Source organism: Hippopotamus amphibius, chromosome 5 (genome assembly GCF_030028045.1).
Source record: "Hippopotamus amphibius kiboko isolate mHipAmp2 chromosome 5, mHipAmp2.hap2, whole genome shotgun sequence".
Lineage (NCBI taxonomy): Eukaryota > Metazoa > Chordata > Mammalia > Artiodactyla > Hippopotamidae > Hippopotamus > Hippopotamus amphibius.
The window spans coordinates 122,661,280-122,672,817 of NC_080190.1; the positions used below are offsets into that span (position 1 = coordinate 122,661,280).

Below are 11,538 nucleotides of genomic sequence, written 5' to 3' on the forward strand. Positions count from 1 at the left end.
CTTGCAGTAAGGATGGAAGAATACGGGAACTTCCACAGGCTTGTGTCTGTCACCTGTTTCTACTCTGCCCTATTTCATTTTCCCTTTACAGTCACTTTTAAGTGAAAATAAAATAGGATAAGATAAAATAAAAGCTGTCTACCTTCCATCCCTCCCACAGTCATGCCAGTCTGGAGAGCAGCGGGATTCCAAGGAAGCGGCCCCAGAGCCTCGCCTTTCCAGAGGCACGGAACCTGCTGCTTTCTCCTTGCTACTGCCAGACCCCACCCCAAATCTACTCCCATTTTAGATCCCTTCTTGTCTATTCTTTAGGCAAGAAACAAAATTTGGGGGAACGGTGGACTGACTCCCAACATTCAGAGACTCGAGGGTCTAGGGTGACAGATTCTAAGAACACCCTGCACCTCCTGGGTCCGTAGGGGAAGGTTCTAACCCCCAGAAGTGCTGGGATATGCCCACCACTGCTCCCCCGGAGTAACATCCCCACCAACTTTGGAGAACTGCGGGCATGGGGAAAGGAAGGAACGACAGGTTCCCTGGCACGACAGCCGCAACTCAGCCAGCAGATGGGTCTCTCCCATCTGCCAGAAAGGAACTGCTCCCTTGGATGCATCAGTTTTCGTATCTGGGATCTCCGAGTCACCCCTGTGTAGCCAACATGCGGATCAGGCGAGGAACGCCCGGCTCTGTGCCTGGACACGGGCACGCACCACTCCTGAGGAAAGGCGAAAACTGTGCAGCCAGGATTCACCGCGGGCCTCTCGTGCTTGGCCGGTCATGATTTAGGATTACGGGGACTTTTTAAATTAAAAATAAAACCAAGACACATGGTTTGATATGTTCAATGACTAAGAGTGCACTACTAATACTAGTAACTACTCAATAAATATGCCATATGCTATACCAAGTGCTTCAGGTGGGATATCTCACACAATCTTCCGCCGTAACCCTGGCTGGTTGAGAGTATTATTATTCCTATCGTTATGATTCACTAGCTGATCTGTCTGATGTCACAACTCAAATTCCTGGCCACCGCAGAATAAAACCTCCACAAGAGCAATTGCTCTCCTCATCTCCATGGGAGGGGAAGGGTGATTAGGGTGAAAGGCATGGAACCCGATCGTCTTAGAGGTGAAAACATCTCAAGATATATGCCCCCATAAGTATAACAGCCACAGAAAGAGGAAGTATGGACAGAAGAGCATGGGCTGACAGGTCATAACAAAAGGGTATGACACAGAATGACAGGACGTTGCTGGTATCTTTATCAGATCTTCACCTATGAAGACAGCAGTGATAGAAGCCTTGGAGCTGGTCCGGCTGGCGATGGACCATACACAGTCGCGCATGCAGATTCTGGACACTGGCCAACCTGGATTCGAAACCCTCGGGCACCTACTAGAGTTGTGTGGCCCTGGACGATTTACCTCTCAGCCCAAGTCTCCGCATCTGTAAAATGGGGAAAAAAACTCTACCTATTTCCTAGAGTTGTTCTGATGAGTAAATGAAACAATCCATTAAAACACTTAGCATAGGGGCTTCCCTGGTGGCGCAGTGGTTAAGAATCTGCCTGCCAATGCAAGGGACACGGGTTCTGTCCTTGGTGCAGGAAGATCCCACATGCCTCAGAGCATCTAAGCTCACAAGCCACAACTACTGAGCCTGTGCTCTAGAGCGCACGAGCCACAACTACTGAGCCCTCGTGCTGCAACTACTGAAGCCTGCGCCTAGAGTCCGTACTCCGCAACGAGAAGCCACAAGAAGCCCACGCATTGCAATGAAGACCAAACACAGCTAAAACACAAATACAAACAAACAACAACAACAAAAAAAACACTTAGCATAATGCCTACCTGATTGAAAATGCTGAGTAACTAACCACTAGCAGTTGTCACGGTTATTACTGTTACCTTTAATGTTATTTCTGCACTATTTTAGTTGAACACATACCTTACAGAGAAAATAAAGTTTCCTAATTTAATCAAGACTTTTACATTCTCAAGATGAGTCTGCATGATTTTTCTGACAAGATCAATACACCTGCAATTGGCCAAAGCAAAATTTCAAGCACAAACAGGTCAAGTTTATAAGAACATGAAACACTGTAATAGAGATGTTTTAAAAAAAAAAAAAAAGGTCACCTTGAGGATCTAAGCTTAACAGTTACAATACATTATTAGTCTCATCCATAATTTCTAGACCCATAACGTTCAAATACATCACCAACCTTATAAGGAGTATGTCTGCACACCTGTGCCCCACGTGCTGCTGTGGCAGACCCTGCCTTGGAAGCTAAAGGCAGGCACATAATTCCACAAGGGGCTTCTCACTACTTGCCAACTTAGTATCAAGGTGAAGATGATGGGTTTTTTTCTGTGTGTGAAAATAATATGTAATTTGCTAATTGTGTTTTAAACATCAACAGAACTGACTCTAAAAGTGTTTATGGTTTCCTTCAGAAGAACAGAAAGAGAACAAAGTGGGCTCTTTAGTCATTTAAAGCAGTCTATAACCTGCTGCAGAACAAGGGGAAAATTAATTACTGAGGTACCATGTACCCATTTATCAGACGAACCACAAATACGGAGTAGAAATCTCTGACGTGTAAGTGGAGGATACCAGGGAGAGTCCCTGACATGTCGAAACTAGCCACGTGTCCACCTCCCTGCCTTTCGCTGCACAAAGGCTTTCCTGCCCAGGCCCCGTGCGGCCCCTGCTCTGTGACAGTGGCTCTCTGTCCGCACCCGTGTTGAGGAGATACAGGCTGAAGCCGGGTTGGGGTGGGGGGATAAACATCCTCTTTATTCTCCCACTAGAGCCCACATCACAGGACCTGCACACAGCGTGCAGTGCAGTGTCTACACCTCTAGGAAAGCAACAGGTTCGAAAACCATACGAATACACTGTTGATGGGACCGAACAAGAGAAATGTATTTTTAAAGGCTGTTGAAAAATTTAAAACTAACCAGTTGAAGAAAGTGTTAGAAATAAAAGCTGCCACAGAACAGCTGGCACAAGTCCACCTGAACTCAGCACACCCAGCTCTTCTACTATTCCACCACATGGGAACATTACTGCCCCTAAACTTTAAATGTTTCCAAATAATCCCTCAAAACCACTAGAAGTGAGAGTAAAACTTTCAGACGAAGCATGCCCCTAAAGCTAATGCAAACCCCTGAAAAACCTGCAAAGCCACACAACCATGCCCACCCTGAGGAAGTCAGGGAGGGCCCTGGTGGACTTGATCAAGTCACGAGGGTCAAACAGAACACCTTTGAAACAGAGCCCTAACCAGAGACAGCACGTCCCAGGAAAGGTCTCCCTGCACACCAGGCTCAAAGTCTGACCTATAATAAAAAATAAACGGGTAACATCATTACTATATAAACTATATTTAAAAATACAGAAAAAAAAGTTTCAAGATGAATGTCCAGGGTTCTCATACTTTTTCTCGTATAACATTAAAGTCAGCAACTTAGACGCTTTTCTGGATTTATCAGTTAGCATCTCTCATTTGCTATCAATCATGCCACATCATCCACTTTTTATAATAATTGAACAAAGTGACTTTTAAGATATATTAAACTAATTTATACATGCTTCCCATCCATCCCCCCAAAAAACAGTTAAGTGTTCTGACGATGGTATTTCCCTCCACAATTATCCAAGTAATGTCTTCATTTCTACCACACCTATGTTTGGCAGCAATTGGCTCCTAAAATGCAACCAGCTTCCTCCAATGGGAGCAGTGGGACCCACCAGCTATCTGCTGGGAGGATAAGGACCTTGTCCCAAAACATAACTAGCAACAGAAAGCAGCCTCCAGAATGTGGAGATACAGAAGAACACAATGTGGCAAAGTCTGCCTAGCAGAGGGTTCTCTCCTCTGTATGAGCAAGCAAACTCCTATTAGGCAAGTAACAAAGTGCCACACATTGAGGTAAGTAACAAAGTTTCCTTCCTCTCTCCCATTCCCTTGGCCCCAGCAGCAATCCTTGGTGGGCTCATCATGTGCCAACATGTTTGGGGGAAAGCTAGCAGACTATTTTGGAAAGTTTTAGAAAGCCACTAGCAACGGAAAGAAGGCTGAAACAATGGTTTCATGGTCCATTATCGGCCACCTCTGTCACATGCTTCAAGAACTCATGAACTTCCTCCTCAAACCTGGTCCTCGTCAGGTGCTGCCCACCTCAGTGAACAGCATCACCGGCCAGCAGCCATGCAGGGAATACACCAGAAACCTACACTCCCTGACACCTTCCTCTCCCTGGGAACAAATCTATCTTCAAGTCCAATTCATCGAGCCTCCTAAATATTTCTCCAACCTGTCCACTTCTCCATCCCCATTGCCACCAGTCTAGTGCAAACCATTGTTCCCTCCCCACCCGAGGACCACAACAATAGCAGGCAGGACGTGGTTCCCAGTTTATCCTCCCTCCTCTGCCCCACCCAACAATTCAATCTTCAAACACAAGCCTGCTCATGTCAAGCACTGCTTAACACTCACCAGTGGCTCTGCTGCCTTTTTTTAAAATCCCAAATTCCATATCCTGTAAGCCCCGCCCAAGCTGGCCTATGCCTGCCTCTAGCATGTCACCTAGCTGCTCTCGGTAGACCTCAGAGGAGCTGCCTCCCTCCAGGTGGGCTAGCACTGCCCCCTTCTTCTACCATCATCTGGACGGCAGAGCTAAAGCCACTCCTAAGGGGTAACCAGTGACTCTCCCTCCTTCCAGTATCCAACGCATGCCACCTACGACCTTGAGGCAGCTCTGTTTACTGCGTGAGTCTACTGTGTCCTCCTGTGGCACCACTGCATTCCTAACTAAGGCACAGCACAGCACCTTTTAGGTAGCAGGTACCCAGTAAATACTTGAATCGATGAATAAGAAAACAGATAAAACAAAAAAACTGATCACAGCCCAGTCACTAGCCACTAGAGCCAAGCCTGACACCTACAGCAGTGGTGTGAGGCCAAAAGGACCACTGAATAAAGTGTCTTTGATGCCACATGGCCACAGGATGCCAAACAAGCCCAGGGACAAATCAGCCTCTCACTACCAAGTAATGCTTCTTCACTACTATACTACATTATTTTTATTTTTAAAAAGATAGTTTTTAGTTTTCAAAGTCAAAACAAAACAAAATCCTCCAAAAATACTTCATGGAGAAAACAGTCATGTTTGCAGTCACCTAACATTAGTTAACGGTACAGAAATCCAGTTACGGTAACAAATACATACTTCTAAAACGAAAACAGTAATCAAATCTTGGAATAATTTTCTCTGTATTTCTCTAGATGGATAATCATACCTCCCCTCCCCCCCAAAAAAAAACCTCCAAACCATAACACAGTCAGAGGCAAATACAATATTGTTGGCTTAAGAACACCTTTAAGAGCTATGTTAGCAGAGCCTGTAAGATTCTTAAGCCAAAAGGTGCTTTTGAGTGAGGACATAAGAGGGAGAGCTAGACTCTTCCAGAACCAGCTCAGTCATCCAACAAAGCCCAATCCAGCACTCCCCTGCACCAGCACCCAGCCAGGCACCAGGAGCACAACCATGACCAAGACAGCTCTGCAATGACTGGGTGGCCAGCCAGAGGCAGCGCCTTTCATTAATCTCTCTGGGCTTTCGTTTCTTAATCTGTAAAATGAGTGACTTCGACTAGCTCTCCAAGGTCCTCATGCTCTAAATATCCAAAGATTCACTAATGATTATAAGACGAATTTCTACTTGACAACATCATTATGATTTCCTGTCTCTATTATTTTTATCACACAGGTGTGGTTTAAGAATTTTAACATATTTATAAAATTAAAATATAAAGGAATGGTAGTAATGTTTTTAATTACCATCCCAGTTCATAAAAACCACCATAATCAGCTATGGGCTTCTGCCATAACTGCAACCCAACCTGGGTAATACCCAGATTAAAATAAATCATTACATCTTCATATTTTTTGTAGAAAAATTAAGTGATCATTTATCCCCAATTTCTTTTATAGTTTAACATCATCCATCATCTTTGAATGTCAAAGTTTAAAAAAAAAAAGTAGGACAGAATAATAAAGTTTTTTAGAGAAAAAGGAAAAATTTATCTCCCAAATGACAGAACTATAATGGTTTTAGAAACCTGATAAGATATAATAATATAAAACTCTGAACTTCTAAAAGGGCATAAAAAGAATACCCTTTCAAAGATATACAAATGTGTCCCTGTGAATGAACGAACAAGACAAAGAGTCACATAGGGCCAGTATGTTCCCGATATCATCTCAACATCACCCCAAATGTTCCTTCCCATCTACCTTAGTGAATTTAGCTATGTGACCTATATCCATCCAAGTACTGGTTTGTTTACATCTAGAAAGCATCTGAAAACTGAAAGTGAGTCACTCTGTTATAAAGCTGAAATTTTAAGGGTCATTTTTTGCAGCCACACACTCTGCTCAGCCCTGACTAAGCATTTTTATTCTTGCAATGCCTTATTTATAGATGTTTATAAGACAGCCATGGTGACTGCTATCAAACCTGAAAGGCCATGTATGGATAATAAAAATGAATGGTAACTACTGCCTCCAAAGCTGATCTTAAAAGTTAAAATGTGAGTATTTGGTTACCTATAGAACACTCTCTTCTACTAGACAGTAAACTCTCTGCAGGGAAAGCACCACCTCTTATTTGTCCTTTTACACACGGGAAAGCTCACCAGTGATTGCTGAATCAAAAGTGGATGGTTTTTTGACAATAATCAGATTACAGTGCATATTAAAAAAAAAAAAAGTGGATGGTGACTGTGGATGGTGGATGGTGACTGTGTAACAAGCAAACTTTCCTAAGCACAGGGAATAAAATGCCCTTCGTCTAGGTTTGAAATAACTAAACTTGGCACTGAGATTAGCTCTATGGGTCACACAGCACATACCTAAAAGCACTCTGACTGTATTTTCTCACCGGCAAAAATATTCTTTTTTCTTTTGACCTAATTACTTAAAAACTATACCATAGGTAATACATTATTGACTGCATCTGTATGAAGAAAAAGTTATAACATTTCTGTGATACAGTTTTATAAACGTACTCCCCATGGTATTCATTTCAACTCAATAAAAGTAAGACTCTAATGAAAAAGAAAGTTTTGGGAATAGTCCTATAAGTTGAACTGATTAACAACAAGACCAAGTACATGAGAATCTATGAAAGTACTGTTTTAAAACTAAGTTACTAAATGTTATTTTAAACTTGACATATATTCTCAATCTGGAAAAAAAAGTGTTTTCTTTTTCCTCAAAAGAGGAAAATAATGTTTGCGTTTTTAACAATCACCATCACCTATAAGTGACCTATATCATTTCTCTATCCTCACTTCCACATTAAGACATAGAAAAGGAAGCAATTTTTTAATTGACTTAAATATAATTTCATTTATTAAACCAACATAATTACAGTTTGGAATTCAGATACCAGCCCCTTTATTATTATTACTGATTTTTGATCAAGAAACTCATTTGAATCCTGAAAAGCCTAGAATAGAATTCATCAAGCTTTGATTTACTGGCTTGCACAGAGAGGGAAAAAAATAGAGAATATCAACAGACTATAAATATTAAAATCCATAGCACTAGAAAACAATTCTCGAGTGTTACGGTGAAGAAATTCACCTGTTACAAGCCTCACAAACATCCACTGTCCGTTTATCTGGTTACCAAAAAAAAGGGGGGGGGGTGTCATAATTTCACTATTTGGCAAAACAAGAAAACTTAGTTTCTAAAATTTGCTGCAAGTCCCTTTCCACTTCCAAATTCTGTTTACTTTGCAACTTTTCCCCACAGTGCAGGTTTTTCAGGGAAAACAAACTTTTCGTGAGCAAATCTGGAAAACATAAAATGTCTCCCACTTACTATCACCTAGAAAGGCAAACCCAGCCCTGCTCCGTGCCCCAAGCATCTAGCTTTCAGCCTCTTTATTATCACTGTCAATGAATGGGCCCCAGTCAAATGAAAGCTGCCATTTTAGGGTAAAGACTGGAGGGCTTCTGTTGTGCAACAGCGAGACAAAAACACTCCGCGACAGATGTACTCTGGGGGCTGGGAGGCGGACTCAACTTCGGAGAATCACTGCTCAAGTTATTTCTGAAACAAGAATTACCTACTACTTACACATCGCTACAATCTAAATGGAATTATAACTGGGAGAGACCAGGTTCCCAAACTGCTAAGATCTTAGTCACTACGATTTTTTTTTTTTTTTTTTTGCCATCGTTAGACTATATCTGTGAAGAAATAAGTTTTGTCGGTTTTTGTGTGTGTGTGTGTGTGTTTTTACTATTTGATTATTATGTTTAGTAAATACTCACGCCTCCCCTTATCGGGAGAGAATTGGGGGGAAAACACACTCAACCACTTTGAAAGGTACTGCCCACTGCAAAGACGGCTTAAATTAGAATTTTCAGAAAATAAAAATCCGGGCTTTCACATAATCCTTTAGAAATAAATTAAAATATTTAATATAGCCCAGAAATCAAGCCCAGAGGATGGACATATTTCAAGATAAGTTCTTTAAATCGCTGGCTAGATAATATACAATGGGAAACTAAAAAGTATACTTAGCAAGTGGAGAGCTGGATAGTGTATCTAATTCTAGCAATTCAAAAGGAAACTCTCCATGTGGGTTGCTACTTTTCTTTTGTCCATTGTCTGTTCAGAAGAGGGGGAAAAAAACTAGTTTAAAATCGAGGCGTGAACAGTCTCTAAAAGTGACCTCCGGGAAAACCGGCCGCCCGGTAGCAGGAGCACTCCCCGCCCGTCCGCTCTACGGGGGCGCTCACAAAGCGGGCGGCCGGCCGGGAGTTTGGGGTGCGCTCCCACGGCGCGGGGCTCCTCGAGGCACAGCCATCCGGAGAAAGGCGGCTCGGTAATGATGGCTGCTCGGGGCCGGCGGCTCCTTCCCCGGAGCCTCCCGACGCCCCCCCGCCCCGCCCCACCGCCCGGGATCCGCCGCCCTCCCCCCTCCCCCGGGCCGCGCTCACCCCGCGCGGACGCGGCCGCCCCGTACCGCACCGCAGCCCACCTGGTGCCCGCGCCCCCGCACCCCCGGCAAGCCCAGTCCCCGGTGCCAACCAAACAAACAACGCGTCCCCCGCCGCCCTCCTTCCTCTCCCCGCTGACCGCTTGGCCTCCAGCCACCTCGCCGTTCACGCTCCGAACCACCGATCTCTGCGGGGGCAGAGCGCACCCGGGCCACCTCTGGGGCCACCTGGTGACCCCCCCCCCGGCGTTGACCCCCACAGGGCTCGGGGGTGGGGGAGCCGAGTTGCCTCCGGGGGCTTAAAGTCGCTATTATGCAGCCGCCGCCGCCGCCGCCGCTGGCCGGGCCAGCTCGGCAAGGTGGGGTCCCCTCCTCGCCGCGCGCCTCCCCGCGCTCGCCCCTGCCCCGCTCCCTTTCTTCTCCTCCTCGCGCACTTGGGAGCCGCCGGGGCGCCCCGGGAGCCCCCAGCTCCGGGCTCGCAACTCCGCGCCGGCGGCCGGCACGGGCCGGGCTCGGGACGCCCCCCGCGCCGCGTGTTCCCGCCGCCCCCGCCCCACGCGGCGCCCCGCGCACTTTCCTCGCCGCCGACCCACCTCGCCCGGTGGCCGTCCCCGCGCGGGCCGGCGCCGCCGCGCCAGGAGGGACGCACTTTGTTCGCGCCGGTGCGGCCGCCGCTCCCGGCGAGCGCGGCGTGGTCGGTCCGGAGCGGGGGGCGGGGGCGGGAGGCGGGGGTCGCCGCCGTCCCCGAGCCGCCGCCGCCGCCGCTCAGCCGCCCCGCGCCCGCGCGCCCATCGCCCACTCGCACTTGAGTTGCAGCCCAACTTTTCCTCCTTCCTTTTTCTTTCGAATGGAGCCGGCAACTCGTGCTCGGCGCCGGCGGGAGGAAACGCGCTCGCGCTCCCCCGCGCGCAGACACGCTCCCTCCTGTCCCCCGTCCCCCCCCCACGCCGGCAGCACAACAAAAAGCCATTTACATGCGAGGAAGTGACCCTCGGCCGGACCGCGCGCCCCCGCCGCCGCCGCCGCCGCCGGCCCCGCGGGCGCAGGCAAAAGTTGGGGCGCCGGGCGGCGCTCGGGGCGCGGGTTCGGGCCCCGCGGGCGGCGACGCCGGCGACACGGCCCGGGCGGCGCTGCGCTCCTGCGCCGGCCGCGGCCCCCGCCCGCCCTCGCCCCTCGCCCCGCACACGCCCAACTCCTCGCTCCCAACTCCTCGCGCGGCCCCGGCCCCGGCCCCGGCCCCGGCCCGGAGCGATTTCCTGCCGCCGCCGCCCCTCCCGGAGGCGCCCGGCGAACTCTCGCGCTTACCGGGGCGGGCGGGCGGGCTCCTCCGCTGCCCGGAGCCGAGGGGGAAACAAAACGCAGAGCGGGCTCCGGAGTTGGCTCGGCGGCCGCGGCCGGGGGGCTGGATCCTCGGGCGCGGAGTTGGCCGGGGGCGAACGGCGCTCTGGCGAGTTTCAGGGTCTCCGGGTCCCCGGGCCGCCTCCTCCGCGGCGCTCCTTTGTGTAATTTCACTCGATTCAAGTTTAATCCGATAGTTCCCGAGCACGAGCGCGTCCGCACCACCACGGCTCAACCCCCGCGCCGCCGCCGCCGCCGCCACCGCCGCTGCCGCCGCCGCCGCCGCCGCCGCCGCGGCCCCAGCACGCCAGCGCCTGCGCGCGCCCGGCACGCCGCGCGCGCCCGAGGCCGCGGGGCCGCGCGCGCCCGCCGCCGGCTGCCTCCGCGCCGCGCCCGCGCCCGCGCGCCGCCACCTGACGTCAGGCGCGCCTGGCATAATTTATGCAAGAATTCGGCCGGGGTGGCGGAGGCCGAGGGAGAGGCCGAGAGAAAGGGGGCGGCGCGGGGCCGCGGGCCGCGAGGGCGGGCCGGGCGCCACTTCCCGTCCCCGGGCGGCCGCCGGCGCTGCGGGCCGCTCTCCCCGCGGGCCGGTGCGCGGCCGCCGCGCCGCCTTCCCGGCCCGGCTCCCCCCGAGCGCTCGGCCGCCGCGCGGCAGCGCCCGGGGCGCGGGCGGGAGACGGTGCCACGTTTCCCCCGCGCGGCACCTTCCCGGGGTCCGGGGGCGCCGGCCGCGGGCAGGAAGCGGCGGCCCGGGCCGGCGGCGGGCCTCCCGGCCGCGGCGAGGGGGCTTCCGACGCTGCGCGGACGGACGGCAGCGGCTGGAGCGGCTGGGACGGCGCTTCTGGAATTATCCTTCAACTTGGAGTGATTTTCCCACATGGGAGGGTTGAGAATGGGCACGTTCCGCTTCACATAGATTTCTCCTGCCTCCCCACGCTGCTGGTTTTTTACCTCCTCGTTGACAGGACCGCCGGATCCACCACTAAATCAGAAAGTTTAACTAGATGGCGTTGATTTTGTTGAATTTGTTGCCATGCCAAAAAAAGCGAGAGAGAGCGCAGTGGTTATGAAACAAAGAAATAGGTTGTGTGCCCATTATTAAACGTGTCGGGACTAGAGTGTTTTAATCATTCTTTGGCCAAAATGGCACTTTTGTATGATCTCCTAGCCTTGG

At 50.0% G+C, this 11,538-nt stretch overlaps 2 protein-coding genes across 3 annotated transcripts in view; one reads left to right on the forward strand and one right to left on the reverse strand.

The window, feature by feature from the left end:
- The window catches only part of CHD7 (chromodomain helicase DNA binding protein 7), a 180,797-nt gene extending 170,147 nt beyond the window's left edge, over positions 1 to 10,650 (reverse strand). For both annotated transcript variants that reach the window (XM_057734511.1, XM_057734510.1), the window contains exon 1: positions 10,332 to 10,650. The gene's annotated coding sequence lies outside the window, so the exon portion shown is untranslated. The remainder of the gene's footprint in view (positions 1 to 10,331) is intronic.
- Positions 9,340 to 11,232, forward strand: LOC130854287 (basic proline-rich protein-like). The gene is made up of 3 exons (XM_057736995.1): positions 9,340 to 9,835; positions 9,981 to 10,473; positions 10,668 to 11,232. The coding sequence occupies exons 1-3, from the start codon at positions 9,340 to 9,342 to the stop codon at positions 11,230 to 11,232; spliced, it is 1,554 nt and encodes a 517-aa protein (XP_057592978.1).
- The last annotated feature ends 306 nt before the right edge of the window (positions 11,233 to 11,538 follow it).